Genomic DNA, 18619 nt, shown 5'->3' on the forward strand with positions numbered 1-18619 from the left:
TTCAGCTCCTGCAGTTGAGTTGCAGCATCTGTCCAAAATGATATCACATGTTGTAGATCTTAAAGGAATAACATAAAACTCTGGCCATCTTAAAAGTAAAATTGCTTTCTATTTTATTTGCCCATCTTTAAGTAGCTCTAATAACTGAAAACATACATAATACTGGATGAAATATGGCACCACTTTGCAAAAATGCCATTATTAAATTTTGTTCAATTTTTCCATTATATTTCTAAAGTTCCCAGAAATACCAGTGGAAAAAATATTTTATTTAGAATGACGAGTTAAAACAGCATCTACTTTTGGAACCACTGAAAGTAATGAACTTTATATGAAAGTATTTCAATTTTTTTTTCCGAACATGCAACTATTTCTCTGACTTGTTCCATATACAGTTTCTCAAGAGCATACATAATATTAAAATCATCTATAAAATATTGAGTTTATTCTCAGACCAATCTGATTTTCTACACCAAGGGGTCTATTTATCAAGCTCCGAACAGAGCTCCATAACCTGTCCGCCTGCTCTGAGGCGGCAGACAGACATCGCCGAAAATCAACCCGATCCAATACGATCGGGTTGATTGACACCCCCTGCTGGAGGCCGATTGGCCGCGAATCTGCAGGGGGCGGCGTTGCACCAGCAGTTTACAAGAACTGCTGGTGCAATGATAAATGCCGACAGCGTATGCTGTCGGCATTTATCGTTGTGAGGTGGACATGGTTCTCTATAGCGGATCATGTCCGTCCGCACAATGATAAATGGACCCCCAAGAGCCTATTTAATGTTTTTTATATACTTAGAAAGGGTAAAGGGCTCAATTGCAACAGGCAAATCAACATTCACTAAATCACAATCAGATTCTGTATCATCATAATACATAAAAGCACAAGGTTCAATCTCAGAACGTGTCAACATGTATCATTTGAGCAAGTTTTCCTCCAAAATTTTGTCCAGTACATACTACAAAGATTCTTAGCATCTCAAGCAGGCTTATTGTAGGTGGCCCAATTCTCTTAGTACATTGTGCTCAGGATTGCACGAAAGCAGAAAAAAATTATCTAATAAATATTCAGAAAGTTAAAAACATACACTGCCTTAACCAATCAAAGTCACTTATGTTTCTTATTGTAATGTCAGAATGTCCTGGGTGTCCACTATCTGTGCTTGAGCTTCCATCTATAATAGAGAAACGGCCATAAAGGAGGCCAAATATCCATCAGCACTTCCTAGGTAGGCTGCTGATCTAATTTAGCCTGAAATGACCTTGAGTGTGACCATGCATGTGGGGACCTATGTAAAATGGTGGCCCTTTTGGAAAGCACAAAAATAAGCCTTATCTAATACAACAAAGGACCAAGAAGCCTGCTCAGAAGCCCTTCATTCTGAACTCTCTGGGAACCTCACCATGAGGGAATAGCAGCAAACTGAGCTCATGTCAGAACAGCACCTGTAAAAGGTAGGGAAGAGTACATGGATGTAGTCCTTTCCCAATCCTGAGTGGTTCGATAAGTTAGTTAAAGGAGAGTGGCCATTTAAATCCTTAGAAGTCAGGAGAATCTCATTGGTGAGTATTAGCTAGCAGCTGAGCAACAATAAGGGCTAGATTACAAGTGGAGCTGTATTTTGTGCTAGCCAGATTGCGCTGGTATTACAAATTGAAAGAAATTTTTTTTTTCTCCAGTGGTAACCCAAATCGCGCTTAAATTCGAAAATCGAAAATCACGATCACGGTTTACATTCCCCCATATAAGTCAATGTAGAAAAAAAAGTGGGAAAAAAACACCCACTCTATTGTGCAAACACTATAGCATTTTCGCATATGCGCTAACTCGACATGGAAATATGAATATTTCATATTCAAATGTTCTTAACATAACGGAATATGTTTTATTTAATCATAATAATATATTTCTACATAAATATGATGGGTTTTTTAAACAAATATATATTTATACCTATTGATAGATGATTATATATATATATATATATATATATATATATATATATATATATATATATATATATATATATATATATATATATATATATATATGTATAGGTATAGATATATACAGATATATACAGTATAGGAATATCTATTTAAAAATACATAGAACATTCTGCTATGTGCAGTACATTGGAATGTGAAATATTTACAGTAATAATAATAATAATAAACACATAGTTAAATATATCTATATACATACAAATACATCTTTAGCAATGTATGTTTATGTATCTCTATGTTAAAGTACTTATCTAATATATTTTGAGCCCTTATAACTTTTTTGTGCAATATATTTTTTTAATAATTGTTATTAGATGGTGTTACTATGAGTGTAAGTGTACTATGTAATGTATTTTTGATGTGTTTTGTGACACTTTTTTGTTTTGGAAAACAGTTAACCACAGCTCTGGGATCGCTGGAAGGATTGAAGCATAAATCACAATATCGCTTTTGCTCAACTTGTAATATCAGCACAATTAAACTGCTCACGAAAAGATGATATTGCTTGCACAAAAATATTTGCGCCTCACTTGTAATCTAGCCCTAAATGTTTAATGCATGGATTTGTAATTAAAGTAATAAAAGCTGAGAGCTTTTGGTACGATTTAAAAATTAGTAAATGCCTTCAATGGTTGGCAGGATATAAAGCTGAAACTGAAAAACATAAGGTGTGGACATAATTAATAAAAATATCTACAAAAATTATATTTTTCTTTTATGATAAGCAATTTCCACTTAGATGACAATTTGTTATTAAAATAGGTTAAATTTGCATATACACTCCTTGAAAACCTAAACATAAATGTAGAGTATTTATTTTGGAATCTAGAATTTTCAGAACATATCTAAATATGCTACATGCGCTTTTACACATTTAGAAAATCACTTAAAACAGTGATAGCTTGTACTAGAAGCAATTTGCTAATACATCCGTACGGAACAAATCTGTCTACTTGAAGATGAAATGCCCTTGTTCAGTTCAATCTTTACTTTTATGTCCCTTTAACATTTTCTGTAGATAAACTACCAACTATACTGTATTGATAATCATAACTAGCTACCAAGTATGATAAGACAAACATATTTTGCTTACTACATTGTTCATATATACGTTTATCATATCTAGTTGCATATAGTTCATTTTGAATCTTACCTTTCAGAAAAAGAGCAACATCCTCAAGCTGTGGCACATTGTCCTCTCTGTAGCCGCAATGCTTGGTTAACAAAGGAAAGTTCTTTAAATATTCTTTGCATGCATGGGTTGGGTACAGTTTAGTAAGCTCTCTGTATACTGCCCCCCATGTTCTTATTTCTTCAGCCGTATACTCCACTCTTGGTATTTGCTGCCCACTGCAAAATATTTTTTATTTTATTTACTGGTTTAAAAAATACATTTTGAGAATCACAAAAATGGCTAAGTCAAACTTACTATTTGTAACTCATGGCGACATCCACAAAATACTTTCTTCTTTGTCTATATACATTGTCCTTAAATCCCTTTAGAAAATAGGAAGAAAAGAAAAATGAAATGCATTAAAAAGAAAAAAAAAGAATATTTTTTAAAAAGTAACGAAAGGTGCTGTATTAATAATGTAGAAAAATTCTGTATCTTTTTCTTTTCCTTCCATTTATTCACTTAAAAGGGACAGTCAACACTAGAATGTTGTTTAAAGAGAAAGATAATCCCTTTATTACCCATTCCCCAGTTTTGCATAACCAACACAGTTATAATAATACACGTTTTACCTCTGTAATAACCTTGTACCTAAGCTTTTGACAGACAAAGTGCTCACTCCTAGGTCACTTCACATGCATGAGCTCAACAAGAAGATTGCCTCTAATCTGAATGCATTTTGACCACTAGAGGGCATTAGTTCATGTGTTTCATATAGATAACATTCAGCTCATGCATGTGAAGTGACCTAGGAGTGAGAAAAAAACTGTTCTATCATAAGCTGTGTGGTAAAAAAAATTGATCCATTTCCCAAACTTTGGTTCTCATCTCTTTCCGTGTCTTAAAAATAATATGCCTTGCAGCTAGTATTGCCATGTTTAGGACAATTACTTCCAAGCATTTGTTGATCCACTAAAAAGATTATTTGATCTAAAGTAAGCTGAAAATTCTGTCGTCTTTTAAGGATCTCTATTTTAAACCAGAATTGTTTAATTTTAGGACAATCCTATAAGAGGTGTATTAAATCTGCAGCTAACAATTTACATTTCTGACATCTATCAAATTGTGTATTGTTCTGAAAGAAACCCATCTCTGGGGTGTAATAAACCTTATAAAGAAGCTTCAAATGAGATTCTCTCCAAGTTAAAGATAATGTTGTTTTCTCTTTATAGAGTTCCTTATCATTTCCCCGTCTATTTCTTTCTTTATTACTAGTCCTAAAGCCCGTTCACACAGGCCATTTTTTGCAGTACAGCGGTCCCACCCACCTTGCGCTCTCTCCCTCCCCCTCTCTTTTGCTCTCTCTCTCCCCCTCTCTTTTGCTCTCTCTCTCCCCCTCTCTTTTGAGCTTTCTCTCTCCCCCCTTCTCTTTTGCTCTCTCTCTCTCCCCCTCTCTTTTGCGCTCTCTCTCTCCCCCCTCTCTTTTGCGCTCTCTCCCCCTCTCTTTTGCTCTCTCTCTCTCCCCCTCTCTTTTGAGCTCTCTCTCTCTCCCCCTCTCTTTTGAGCTCTCTCTCTTCCCCCTCTCTTTTGCGCTCTCTCTCTCCCCCTCTCTTGTGCTCTCTCTCTCCCCCCTCTCTTGTGTACTCTCTTCTCCTCCTCTCTTTTGTGCTCTCTCTCCCCTCTCTTTTGCACTCTCTTTCTCCCCCACCTCTTTTGCGCTCTCTCTCCCCCATCTCTTTTGCGCTCCCCCCCCCTCTCTCTACCCTCTCTTTTGCGCTCTCTCCCTCCCCCTCTCTTTTGCACTCTCTCTCTCCCCCCTATCTTTTGCTCTCTCTCTCCCCCTCTCTTTTGAGCTTTCTCTCTCCCCCCTCTATTTTACGCTCTCTCTCTCCCCCCTCTCTTTTGCGCTCTCTCTCTCCCCTTTCTTTTGCTCTCTCTCTCCCCCTCTCTTTTGAGCTCTCTCCCTCCCCCCTCTCTTTAGAGCTCTCTCTCCCCCCTCTCTTTTGCGCTCTCTCTCCCCCTCTCTTTTGCACTCTCTCTCTCTCTCTCTCCCCCTCTCTTTTGTGCTCTCTCTCTCTCCCCTCTCTTTTGTGCTCTCTCTCTCCCCTCTCTTTTGCGCTCTCTCTCTCTCCTCTCTTTTGCGCTCTCTCTCTCCCCTCTCTTTTGCGCTCTCTCTCTCTCCCCCATCTCTTTTGCGCTCTCTCTCTCCCCATCTCTTTTGTGCTCTCTCCCCCACTCTCTCTCCCCTCTCTCTCCCCCCTCTCTTTTGCTCTCTCTCTCTCCCCCTCTCTTTTGCGCTCTCTCTCCCCCTCTCTTTTGCACTCTCTCTCTCTCTCCCCCTCTCTTTTGTGCTCTCTCTCTCCCCTCTCTTTTGTGCTCTCTCTCTCCCCTCTCTTTTGCGCTCTCTCTCTCCCCTCTCTTTTGCGCTCTCTTTCTCCCCTATCTCTTTTGCGCTCTCTCTCTCCCCATCTCTTTTGTGCTCTCTCCCCCCCTCTCTCTCCCCTCTCTTTTGTGCTCTCTCTCCCCCCTCTCTTTTGCGCTCTCTCTCTCCCCCTCTCTTTTGCGCTCTCTCTCTCCCCCTCTCTTTTGTGCTCTCTCTCCCCTTCTCTTTTGCGCTCTCTCTCCCCCCCTCTCTTTTGCGCTCTCCCTCCCCCCTCTCTTTTGCGCTCTCTCTCCCCCCTCTCTTTTGCACTCTCTCTCCACCCCTCTCTTTTGCGCTCTCTCCCCCCTCTCTTTTGTGCTCTCTCTCCCCCTCTCTTTTGCACTTTCTCTCCCCCTCTCTTTTGCGCTCTCTCTTTCCCCCTCTCTTTTACGCTCTCTCTTTCCCCCTCTCTTTTACGCTCTCTCTCCCCCCTCTCTTTTGCGCTCTCTCCCCCCTCTCTTTTGCACTCTCTCCCCCCTCTCATTGCGCTCTCTCTCCCCCCTCTCTTTTGCGCTCTCTCTCCCCCCCACACGTTTTTGCTCTCTCTCTCTCCCCCCTCTCTCTCCCCCTTTCTCTCTCCCCCCTCTCTCTCCCCCTTCTCTCTCCCTCTCTCCCCCCTCTCTTCCCCTCTTATTGTGCTCTCTCTCCCCCCTCTCTTTTGCGCTCTCTCTCCCCCCCCCTCGTTTTTGCTCTCTCTCCCCCCTCTCTCTCCCCCCTTCTCTCTCCCCCTCTCTCCCCCCTTCTCTCTCCCCCTCTCCCCCCTTCTCTCTCCCTCTCTCTCCCCCATCTCTCTCCCCCCCTCTCTCCCCCTTCTCTCTCTCTCTCTCTCTCTCTCCCCCCTCTCTCTCTCCCCCTCTCTCTCTCTCTCTCTCTCCCCCCTCTCTCTCCCCTCCTCTCTCCCCCCCTCTCCCCTCTCTCTCTCTCCCCCTCTCTCTCTCCCCCTCTCTCTCTCCCCACTCTCTCCCCCCTCTCTCTCCCCCTCCTCTCTCTCTCCCCACTCTCTTCCCACTCTCTCCCCCCTCTCTCTCCCGCCCTCTCTCTCTCCCCTCTCTCTCCTTTCCCCCTCTCTTTCTCCCCCCCTCTCTCTCCCTCCTCTATCTCTCTCCCCTCTCTATCTCTCTCCCCTCTCTATCTCTCTCCCCTCTCTATCGCGCAACCGTGCCCGGCCACACCCCTTCACGCCTGGCCACGCCCCTTCACGGCCATTCACGTCTGACCACGCCCCCTTCACACCGGTCATGCCCCCACTCTCATTCGCCACTCTGCAGATCAGCTAGGGGCTCAAAGGCCAGGTGTGTTTGTCCTCGTGCTGTCTCTACTGTGCATGACAGCTTTGGACATACACACTTGCGCCTAGATTTAGAGTTTGGCGTTAGCCGTCAAAAGCAGCGTTATGGGCTCCTAACGCTGCTTTTTACTGCCCGCTGGTATTTAGAGTCAGTCAGGAAAGGGTCTAACGCTCACTTCCAAGCCGCGACTTTTCCATACCGCAGATCTCCTTACGCCAATTGCGTATCCTATCTTTTCAATGGGATCTTCCTAACGCTGGTATTTAGAGTCTTGGCTGAAGTGAGCAGTAGAGCCTCTACCGACAAGACTCCAGCCACAGAAAAAAGTCAGTAGTTAAGAGCTTTCTGGGCTAACGCTGGTTTATAAAGCTCTTAACTACTGTGCTCTAAAGTACACTAACACCCATAAACTACCTATGTACCCCTAAACCGAGGTCCCCCCACATTGCCGTCACTATAATTTTTTTAACCCCTCTCTCTCCCCCTCTCTTTTGTGCTCTCTCTCTCTCCCCTCTCTTTTGTGCTCTCTCTCTCCCCTCTCTTTTGCGCTCTCTCTCTCTCCTCTCTTTTGCGCTCTCTCTCTCCCCTCTCTTTTGTGCTCTCTCTCTCTCCCCCATCTCTTTTGCGCTCTCTCTCTCCCCATCTTTTTTGTGCTCTCTCCCCCCACTCTCTCTCCCCCCTCTCTTTTGCGCTCTCTCTCTCCCCCTCTCTTTTGCGCTCTCTCTCCCCCTCTCTTTTGCACTCTCTCTCTCTCTCCCCCTCTCTTTTGTGCTCTCTCTCTCCCCTCTCTTTTGTGCTCTCTCTCTCCCCTCTCTTTTGCGCTCTCTCTCTCTCCCCTCTCTTTTGCGCTCTCTTTCTCCCCTATCTCTTTTGCGCTCTCTCTCTCTCCCCATCTCTTTTGTGCTCTCTCCCCCCCTCTCTCTCCCCTCTCTTTTGTGCTCTCTCTCCCCCCTCTCTTTTGCGCTCTCTCTCTCCCCCTCTCTTTTGCGCTCTCTCTCTCCCCCTCTCTTTTGTGCTCTCTCTCCCCTTCTCTTTTGCGCTCTCTCTCCCCCCCTCTCTTTTGCGCTCTCCCTCCCCCCTCTCTTTTGCGCTCTCTCTCCCCCCTCTCTTTTGCACTCTCTCTCCACCCCTCTCTTTTGCGCTCTCTCCCCCCTCTCTTTTGCGCTCTCTCTCCCCCTCTCTTTTGCACTTTCTCTCCCCCTCTCTTTTGCGCTCTCTCTCTCCCCCCTCTTTTGCGCTCTCTCTTTCCCCCTCTCTTTTACGCTCTCTCTCCCCCCTCTCTTTTGCGCTCTCTCCCCCCTCTCTTTTGCACTCTCTCCCCCCTCTCATTGCGCTCTCTCTCCCCCCTCTCTTTTGCGCTCTCTCCCCCCCCCACGTTTTTGCTCTCTCTCTCTCCCCCCCTCTCTCCCCCTCTCTCCCCCTTTCTCTCTCCCTCTCTCTCCCCCCTCTCTCTCCCCCTTCTCTCTCCCTCTCTCCCCCCTCTCTCTCTCTCCCCCCTCTCTCCCCCTCTCATTGTGCTCTCTCTCCCCCTCTCATTGTGCTCTCTCTCCCCCCTCTCTTTTGCGCTCTCTCCCCCCCCCCTCGTTTTTGCTCTCTCTCCCCCTCTCCTCCCCCCTTCTCTCTCCCCCTCTCTCCCTCTCTCCCCCCTTCTCTCTCCCTCTCTCTCCCCCCATCTCTCTCCCCCCTCTCTCTCCCCCTTCTCTCTCTCTCTCTCTCTTTTGCGCTCTCTCTCTCCCCTCTCTTTTGCGCTCTCTCTCTCTCCCCCATCTCTTTTGCGCTCTCTCTCTCCCCATCTTTTTTGTGCTCTCTCCCCCCACTCTCTCTCCCCCCTCTCTTTTGCGCTCTCTCTCTCTCCTCTCTTTTGCGCTCTCTCTCTCCCCTCTCTTTTGCGCTCTCTCTCTCTCCCCCATCTCTTTTGCGCTCTCTCTCTCCCCATCTTTTTTGTGCTCTCTCCCCCCACTCTCTCTCCCCCCTCTCTTTTGCGCTCTCTCTCTCCCCCTCTCTTTTGTGCTCTCTCTCCCCCTCTCTTTTGCACTCTCTCTCTCTCTCCCCCTCTCTTTTGTGCTCTCTCTCTCCCCTCTCTTTTGTGCTCTCTCTCTCCCCTCTCTTTTGCGCTCTCTCTCTCTCCCCTCTCTTTTGCGCTCTCTTTCTCCCCTATCTCTTTTGCGCTCTCTCTCTCTCCCCATCTCTTTTGTGCTCTCTCCCCCCCTCTCTCTCCCCTCTCTTTTGTGCTCTCTCTCCCCCCTCTCTTTTGCCCTCTCTCCCCCCCCCCCCACGTTTTTGCTCTCTCTCTCCCCCCCCTCTCTCCCCCTCTCTCCCCCTTTCTCTCTCCCTCTCTCTCCCCCCTCTCTCTCCCCCTTCTCTCTCCCTCTCTCCCCCCTCTCTCTCTCTCCCCCCTCTCTCCCCCTCTCATTGTGCTCTCTCTCCCCCTCTCATTGTGCTCTCTCTCCCCCCTCTCTTTTGCGCTCTCCCCCCCCCCCCCCCCTCGTTTTTGCTCTCTCTCCCCCTCTCCTCCCCCCTTCTCTCTCCCCCTCTCTCCCCCCTTCTCTCTCCCTCTCTCCCCCCTTCTCTCTCCCTCTCTCTCCCCCCATCTCTCTCCCCCCTCTCTCTCCCCCTTCTCTCTCTCTCTCTCTCTCTTTTGCGCTCTCTCTCTCCCCTCTCTTTTGCGCTCTCTCTCTCTCCCCCATCTCTTTTGCGCTCTCTCTCTCCCCATCTTTTTTGTGCTCTCTCCCCCCACTCTCTCTCCCCCCTCTCTTTTGCGCTCTCTCTCTCCCCCTCTCTTTTGTGCTCTCTCTCCCCCTCTCTTTTGCACTCTCTCTCTCTCTCCCCCTCTCTTTTGTGCTCTCTCTCTCCCCTCTCTTTTGTGCTCTCTCTCTCCCCTCTCTTTTGCGCTCTCTCTCTCTCCCCTCTCTTTTGCGCTCTCTTTCTCCCCTATCTCTTTTGCGCTCTCTCTCTCTCCCCATCTCTTTTGTGCTCTCTCCCCCCCTCTCTCTCCCCTCTCTTTTGTGCTCTCTCTCCCCCCTCTCTTTTGCCCTCTCTCCCCCCCCCCCACGTTTTTGCTCTCTCTCTCCCCCCCCTCTCTCCCCCTCTCTCCCCCTTTCTCTCTCCCTCTCTCTCCCCCCTCTCTCTCCCCCTTCTCTCTCCCTCTCTCCCCCCTCTCTCTCTCTCCCCCCTCTCTCCCCCTCTCATTGTGCTCTCTCTCCCCCTCTCATTGTGCTCTCTCTCCCCCCTCTCTTTTGCGCTCTCTCCCCCCCCCCCCCCTCGTTTTTGCTCTCTCTCCCCCTCTCCTCCCCCCTTCTCTCTCCCCCTCTCTCCCCCCTTCTCTCTCCCTCTCTCCCCCCTTCTCTCTCCCTCTCTCTCCCCCCATCTCTCTCCCCCCTCTCTCTCCCCCTTCTCTCTCTCTCTCTCTCTCTTTTGCGCTCTCTCTCTCCCCTCTCTTTTGCGCTCTCTCTCTCTCCCCCATCTCTTTTGCGCTCTCTCTCTCCCCATCTTTTTTGTGCTCTCTCCCCCCACTCTCTCTCCCCCCTCTCTTTTGCGCTCTCTCTCTCTCCTCTCTTTTGCGCTCTCTCTCTCCCCTCTCTTTTGCGCTCTCTCTCTCTCTCCCCCATCTCTTTTGCGCTCTCTCTCTCCCCATCTTTTTTGTGCTCTCTCCCCCCACTCTCTCTCCCCCCTCTCTTTTGCGCTCTCTCTCTCCCCCTCTCTTTTGCGCTCTCTCTCCCCCTCTCTTTTGCACTCTCTCTCCCCCCTCTCTTTTGTGCTCTCTCTCTCCCCTCTCTTTTGTGCTCTCTCTCTCCCCTCTCTTTTGCGCTCTCTCTCTCTCCCCTCTCTTTTGCGCTCTCTTTCTCCCCTATCTCTTTTGCGCTCTCTCTCTCTCCCCATCTCTTTTGTGCTCTCTCCCCCCCTCTCTCTCCCCTCTCTTTTGTGCTCTCTCTCCCCCCTCTCTTTTGCGCTCTCTCTCTCCCCCTCTCTTTTGCGCTCTCTCTCTCCCCCTCTCTTTTGTGCTCTCTCTCCCCTTCTCTTTTGCGCTCTCTCTCCCCCCCTCTCTTTTGCGCTCTCCCTCCCCCCTCTCTTTTGCGCTCTCTCTCCCCCCTCTCTTTTGCACTCTCTCTCCACCCCTCTCTTTTGCGCTCTCTCCCCCCTCTCTTTTGCGCTCTCTCTCCCCCTCTCTTTTGCACTTTCTCTCCCCCTCTCTTTTGCGCTCTCTCTCTCCCCCCTCTTTTGCGCTCTCTCTTTCCCCCTCTCTTTTACGCTCTCTCTCCCCCCTCTCTTTTGCGCTCTCTCCCCCCTCTATTTTGCACTCTCTCCCCCCTCTCATTGCGCTCTCTCTCCCCCCTCTCTTTTGCGCTCTCTCCCCCCCCCCACGTTTTTGCTCTCTCTCTCTCCCCCCCTCTCTCCCCCTCTCTCCCCCTTTCTCTCTCCCTCTCTCTCCCCCTCTCTCTCCCCCTTCTCTCTCCCTCTCTCCCCCCTCTCTCTCTCTCCCCCCTCTCTCCCCCTCTCATTGTGCTCTCTCTCCCCCTCTCATTGTGCTCTCTCTCCCCCCTCTCTTTTGCGCTCTCTCCCCCCCCCCTCGTTTTTGCTCTCTCTCCCCCTCTCCTCCCCCCTTCTCTCTCCCCCTCTCTCCCCCCTTCTCTCTCCCTCTCTCCCCCCTTCTCTCTCCCTCTCTCTCCCCCCATCTCTCTCCCCCCCTCTCTCTCCCCCTTCTCTCTCTCTCTCTCTCCCCCCCCTCTATCTCTCCCCCTCTCTCTCCCCCCTCTCTCTCCCATCCTCTCTCCCCCCCTCTCCCCTCTCTCTCTCTCCCCCTCTCTCTCTCCCCACTCTCTCCCCCTCTCTCTCCCCCTCCTCTCTCTCTCCCCACTCTCTTCCCACTCTCTCCGACGCCCTCTCTCTCTCCCCTCTCTCTCCTTTCCCCCTCTCTTTCTCCCCCCTCTCTCTCCCTCCTCTATCTCTCTCCCCTCTCTATCTCTCTCCCCTCTCTATCTCTCTCCCCTCTCTATCGCGCAACCGTGCCCGGCCACGCCCCTTCACACCCGGCCACGCCCCTTCACGGCCATTCACGTCTGACCACGCCCCCTTCACACCGGTCATGCCCCCACTCTCATTCGCCACGCTGCAGATCAGCTAGGGGCTCAAAGGCCAGGTGTGTTTGTCCTCGTGCTGTCTCTACTGTGCATGACAGCTTTGGACATACACACTTGCGCCTAGATTTAGAGTTTGGCGTTAGCCGTCAAAAGCAGCGTTATGGGCTCCTAACGCTGCTTTTTACTGCCCGCTGGTATTTAGAGTCAGTCAGGAAAGGGTCTAACGCTCACTTCCAAGCCGCGACTTTTCCATACCGCAGATCTCCTTACGCCAATTGCGTATCCTATCTTTTCAATGGGATCTTCCTAACGCTGGTATTTAGAGTCTTGGCTGAAGTGAGCAGTAGAGCCTCTACCGACAAGACTCCAGCCACAGAAAAAAGTCAGTAGTTAAGAGCTTTCTGGGCTAACGCCGGTTTATAAAGCTCTTAACTACTGTGCTCTAAAGTACACTAACACCCATAAACTACCTATGTACCCCTAAACCGATGTCCCCCCACATTGCCGCCACTATAATTTTTTTAACCCCTAATTTGCCAACCGCACACCGCTGCCACCTACATTATACCTATAAACCCCTAATCTGCTGCCCCTAACATCACCGACACCTACAAAATATTTATTAACCCCTAATCTGCCTCTCCCATTGTCGCCACTACCTAACTACACTTATTAACCCCTAATCTGCCAACCGGAGCTCGCCGCTACTCTAATAAATGTATTAACCCCTAAACCGCCTCACTCCCGCCTCAAAAACCCTATAATAAATAGTATTAACCCCTAATCTGCCCTCCCTAACATCGCCGACACCTAACTTCAAGTATTAACCCCTAATCTCCCGACCGGACCTCACCGCTACTCTAATAAATGTATTAACCCCTAAAGCTAAGTCTAACCCTAACCCTAACAACCCCCTAAGTTAAATATAATTTTATTCTAACAAAATAAATTAACTCTTATTAAACAAAGTATTCCTATTTAAAGCTAAATATTTACCTGTAAAATAAACCCTAAACTAGCTACAATATAACGAATAATTATATTGTAGCTATTTTAGAATTTATATTTATTTTACAGGCAACTTTGTATTTATTTTAACTAGATACAATAGATATTAAATAGTTATTTACTATTTAATAGCTACCTAGTTAAAATAATTACAAAATTACCTGTAAAATAAATCCTAACCTAAGTTACAATTAAACCTAACACTACACTATCAATAAATAAATTAACTACAAGTACCTACAATTAAATAAACTAAACTAAATTACAAAAAAATAAACACTAAATTACAAAAAATAAAAAAAGTTTACAAGAATTTTAAGCTAATTACACCTACTCTAAGCCCCCTAATAAAATAACAAAGCTCCCCAAAATAAAAAAAATTCCTTACCCTAATCTAAATTAAAAAAGTTAACAGCTCTATTACCTTACCAGCCCTTAAAAGGGCTTTTTGCGGGGCATGCCCCCCAAAAAACACAATACCACCCCCCAACATTACAACCCACCACCCACATACCCCTACTCTAACCCAAATCCCCCTTAAATAAACCTAACACTACCCACCTGAAGATCTCCCTACCTTGAGTTGTCTTCACCCAACCGGGCACCGATGGACCAAAAGAAGACATCCGGAGCGGCAGAAGTCTTCATCCTATCCGGGAAGAAGAGGACATCCGGACCGGTAGACATCTTCATCCAAGCGGCACCTTCTATCTTCATCCATCCGGTAGAAGAGGATGGATCCGCGTCGGCTGGAAGAAGATGGCTCCGCTCCGCTCCGGATGGATGAAGATAGAAGATGCCGCTTGGATGAAGATGTCTACCGGTCCGGATGTCCTCTTCTGCCCAGATAGGATGAAGACTTCTGCCGCTCCAGATGTCTTCTTTTGGTCCATCGGTGCCCAGTTGGGTGAAGACGACTCAAGGTAGAGAGATCTTTAGGGGGGTAGTGTTAGGTTTATTTAAGGGGGGTTTGGGTTAGAGTAGGGGTATGTGGGTGGTGGGTTATAATGTTGGGGGTGGTATTGTGTTTTTTTACAGGCAAAAGAGCTAATTTCTTTGGGGCATGCCCCGCAAAAAGCCCTTTTAAGGGCTGGTAAGGTAATAGAGCTGTTAACTTTTTTAATTTAGATTAGGGTAGGGAATTTTTTTTATTTTGGGGGGCTTTGTTATTTTATTAGGGGGCTTAGAGTAGGTGTAATTAGCTTAAAATTCTTGTAAACTTTTTTATTTTTTGTAATTTAGTGGGTTTTTTTTTGTAATTTAGTTTAGTTTATTTAATTTTAGGTACTTGTAGTTAATTGATTTAATTTATTTATTGATAGTGTAGTGTTAGGTTTAATTGTAACTTAGGTTAGGATTTATTTTACAGGTAATTTTGTAATTATTTTAACTAGGTAGCTATTAAATAGTAAATAACTATTAAATAGCTATTGTACCTAGTTAAAATAAATCCAAAGTTTCCTGTAAAATAAATATAAATTCTAAAATAGCTACAATATAATTATTCGTTATATTGTAGCTAGTTTAGGGTTTATTTTACAGGTAAGTATTTAGCTTTAAATAGGAATACTTTATTTAATAAGAGTTAATTTATTTCGTTAGATTAAAATTATATTTAATTTAGGGGGGTGTTAGGGTTAGACTTAGCTTTAGGGGTTAATACATTTATTAGAGTAGCGGCGAGGTCCGGTCGGCAGATTAGGGGTTAATACTTGAAGTTAGGTGTCGGCAATGTTAGGGAGGGCAGATTAGGGGTTAATACTATTTATTATAGGGTTTTTGAGGCGGGAGTGAGGCGGTTTAGGGGTTAATACATTTATTAGAGTAGCGGCGAGCTCCGGTCGGCAGATTAGGGGTTAATAAGTGTAGGTAGGTGGTGGCGATGTTGGGGGGGCAGATTAGGGGTTAATAAATATAATATAGGGGTCGGCGGTGTTAGGAGCAGCAGATTAGGGGTACATAGGGATAATGTAGGTTGCGGCGGTGTACGGAGCGGCAGATTAGGGGTTAATTGTGTACTGCAGGTGTCAGCGATAGCGGGGTGGCAGATTAGGGGTTAATAAGTGTAAGATTAGGGGTGTTTAGACTCTGGGTTCATGTTAGGGTGTTAGGTGCAGACTTAGAAACTGTTTCCCCATAGGAAACAATGGGGCTGTGTTAGGAGCTTAACGCTGCTTTTTTGTAGGTGTTAGGTTTTTTTGCAGCCAAAACTGCCCCATTGTTTCCTATAGGAGAATCGTGCACGAGCACGTTTTTCCAGCTAGCCGCTACCGTAAGCAACGCTGGTATTGAGAGTTGAAGTGGCGGTAAATATGCCTTTACGCGCAGCCCTTCAGAGAACTCTCAATACCAGCGTTGTTTAAAAGGTGCGGGGGGGGAAAAAAGGAGCGTTAGCTACGCGGGTCTTTACTGACAAAACTCTAAATCTAGCCGTTGGCCTTTTATTATATAGGATTAAAGGTGCCCAACCCCTTGCTAAATAATCTTTTTATTCTGCTGGATCTTTGTCTGTATAATATGATCCATCTGTCAACCATTCCACTATTATTTTTCCAAGTAAAATAAGATTGTGTATTTCTAAATTAGGTAACACTAAACCATCTTCCTGTTTTGCTAAACTTCATTTTTTAAACACTATTCTTGCCAGGTTTTGCAACCATAGAGTGACAGGGGGATCAGCCAATCGGATTGAACTTGATTCTGATTGGCTGATTCCATCAGCCAATCAGAATATTCCTACCTTAATTCCGATTGGCTGATAGAATCCTATCAGCCAATCGGAATTCGAGGGACGCCATCTTGGATGACGTCATTTAAAGGAACCGTCATTTGTCGTTCAGTCGTCGGCCAGGATGGATGTTCCGCGTCGGAGGTCTTCAGGATCCTGCCGCTCCGCTCCGGATGGATGACCATAGAAGATCCCGCTTGGATGAAGACTTCAATCGGATGGAAGACCTCTTTTGCCCCGCTTGGATGAAGACTTCTACCGGATGGAGGACCTCTTCTTGCTCCGCTTGGATCAAGACTTCGGACCCTCTTCTGGACCGATCGCTGAACCCGGTGAGGTGAAGACAAGGTAGGGAGATCTTCAGGGGCTTAGTGTTAGGTTTATTTAAGGGGGGTTTGGGTTAGATTAGGGGTATGTGGGTGGTGGGTTGTAATGTTGGGGGAGGGGGGTATTGTATGTTTTTTTTTACAGGCAAAAGAGCTGAACTTTTTGGGGCATGCCCCGCAAAGGGCCCTGTTCAGGGCTGGTAAGGTAAAAGAGCTTTGACCTATAGTAATTTAGAATAGGGTAGGGCATTTTTTTATTTTGGGGGGCTTTGTTATTTTATTAGGGGGCTTAGAGTAGGTGTAATTAGTTTAAAATTGTTGTAATATTTTTCTTATGTTTGTAAATATTTTTTTATTTTTTGTAACTTAGTTCTTTTTTATTTTTTGTACTTTAGTTAGTTTATTTCATTGTAGTTATTTGTAGGTATTGTATTTAATTTATTTATTGATAGTGTAGTGTTAGGTTTAATTGTAGGTAATTGTAGGTCTTTTATTTAATTAATTTATTGATAGTGTAGTGTTAGGTTTAATTGTAACTTAGGTTAGGATTTATTTTACAGGTAAATTTGTAATTATTTTAACTATTTTAGCTATTAAATAGTTCTTAACTATTTAATAGCTATTGTACCTGGTTAAAATAAATACAAAGTTACCTGTAAAATAAATATTAATCCTAAAATAGCTATAATATAATAAGTGTAAGTATTTAGCTTTAAATAGGAATAATTTATTTAATAAGAGTTAATTAATTTTGTTAGATTTAAATTATATTTAACTTAGGGGGGTGTTAGTGTTAGGGTTAGACTTAGCTTTAGGGAGATTCGGTCGGCAGATTAGGGGTTAATAAATATAATATAGGGGTCGGCGATGTTAGGGAGGGCAGGTTAGGGGTTAATAAATATAATATAGGGGTCGGCGGTGTTAGGGGCAGCAGATTAGGGGTACATAGCTATAATGTAGCTGGCAGCTCTTTGCGGTCGGCAGATTAGGGGTTAATTATTGTAGGTAGGTGGCGGCGACGTTGTGGGGGGCAGGTTAGGGGTTAATAAATATAATATAGGGGTCGGCGATGTTAGGGCAGCAGATTAGGGGTACATAGGGATAATGTAGCTGGCGGCGGCGTGCGGACGGCAGATTAGGGGTTAATAAGTGTAGGTAGCTGGCGGCGACGTTGTGGGGGGCAGATTAGGGGTTAATAAATATAATATAGGGGTCGGCGGTGTTAGGGGCAGCAGATTAGGGGTACATAAGGATAACGTAGGTGGCGGTCGGCAGATTAGGGGTTAAAAAAATTTAATCGAGTTGCGGCGATGTGGGGGGACCTCGGTTTAGGGGTACATAGGTAGTTTATGGGTGTTAGTGTACTTTAGAGCACAGTAGTTAAGAGGTTTATAAACCGGCGTTAGCCCAGAAAGCTCTTAACTACTGACTTTTTTCTGTGGCTGGAGTTTTGTCGTTAGATTTCTAACGCTCACTTCAGACACGACTCTAAATACCGGAGTTAGAAAGATCCCATTGAAAAGATAGGATACGCAATTTACGTAAGGGGATCTGCGGTATGGAAAAGTCGCGGCTGAAAAGTGAGCGTTAGACCCTATTTTGAGTGACTCCAAATACCGGAGGTAGCCTAAAACCAGCGTTAGGAGCCTCTAACGCTGGTTTTCACGGCTACCGCCAAACTCTAAATCTAGGCCTTAGATATTAGCATATGAATCTCCTAGGTTAAGCTTTCAACTAAGAATACCAAGAGAACAAAGCAAAATTGGTGATAAAAGTAAATTGGAAAATTGTTTAAAATTACATGCTCTATTTGAATCATGAAAGTTTATATTGGCCTAGACTGTCCCCTAATCTGCCGCCCCTAACATCGCCGCCATCTACCTAAAATTATTAACCACTAATCTGCCGCCTCTATTATCGCCGCCACCTATCTACATTTATTAACCCCTAATCTGCCACCCCCAACGTCGCCGCCACTATACTAAAGTTATTAACCCCTAAACCTAAGTCTAACCCTAACCCTAACACCCACTAACTTAAATATAATTAAAAGAAATCTAAAGAAAACCTACTATTAACCCCTTAAGGACCAAGGCCATTTTTCAATTTCTTTCCCTGAAGGACCAGGGCTATTTTTAAATTTCTGCGGTGTTTGTGTTTAGCTGTAATTTTCCTCTTACTCATTTACTGTACCCATACATATTATATACCGTTTTTCTCGCCATTAAATGGACTTTCTAAAGATACCATTATTTTCATCATATCTTATCATTTACTTTAAAAAAATGATAAAATATTAGGAAAAAATGGAAAAAAACACACTTTTTCTAACTTTGACCCCCACAATCTGTTACACATCTACAATCACCAAAAAACACCCATGCTAAATAGTTTCTAAATTTTGTCCTGAGTTTAGAAATACCCAATGTTTACATGTTCTTTGGTTTTTTTGCAAGTTATAGGGCCATAAATACAAGTAGCACTTTGCTATTTCCAAACCACTTTTTTTCAAAATTAGCGCTAGTTACATTGGAACACTGATATCTTTCAGGAATCACTGATTAACGCTTGACATGTATATATATTTTTTTAGAAGACATCCCAAAGTATTGATCTAGGCCCATTTTGGTATATTTCATGCC

At 45.3% G+C, this 18619-nt stretch overlaps 1 protein-coding gene across 1 annotated transcript in view; it reads right to left on the reverse strand.

The window, feature by feature from the left end:
- Positions 1 to 18619, reverse strand: part of TPH2 (tryptophan hydroxylase 2) — a 688548-nt gene that overhangs the window by 415891 nt on the left and 254038 nt on the right. The window contains exons 6-7 of the mRNA XM_053716778.1: positions 3442 to 3509; positions 3166 to 3362 (exon numbers count right to left, since the gene is read on the reverse strand). Of these exons, the coding sequence (XP_053572753.1) occupies positions 3166 to 3362; positions 3442 to 3509 (265 nt within the window). The remainder of the gene's footprint in view (positions 1 to 3165; positions 3363 to 3441; positions 3510 to 18619) is intronic.

This window comes from Bombina bombina, chromosome 6 (assembly GCF_027579735.1).
Source record: "Bombina bombina isolate aBomBom1 chromosome 6, aBomBom1.pri, whole genome shotgun sequence".
NCBI lineage: Eukaryota > Metazoa > Chordata > Amphibia > Anura > Bombinatoridae > Bombina > Bombina bombina.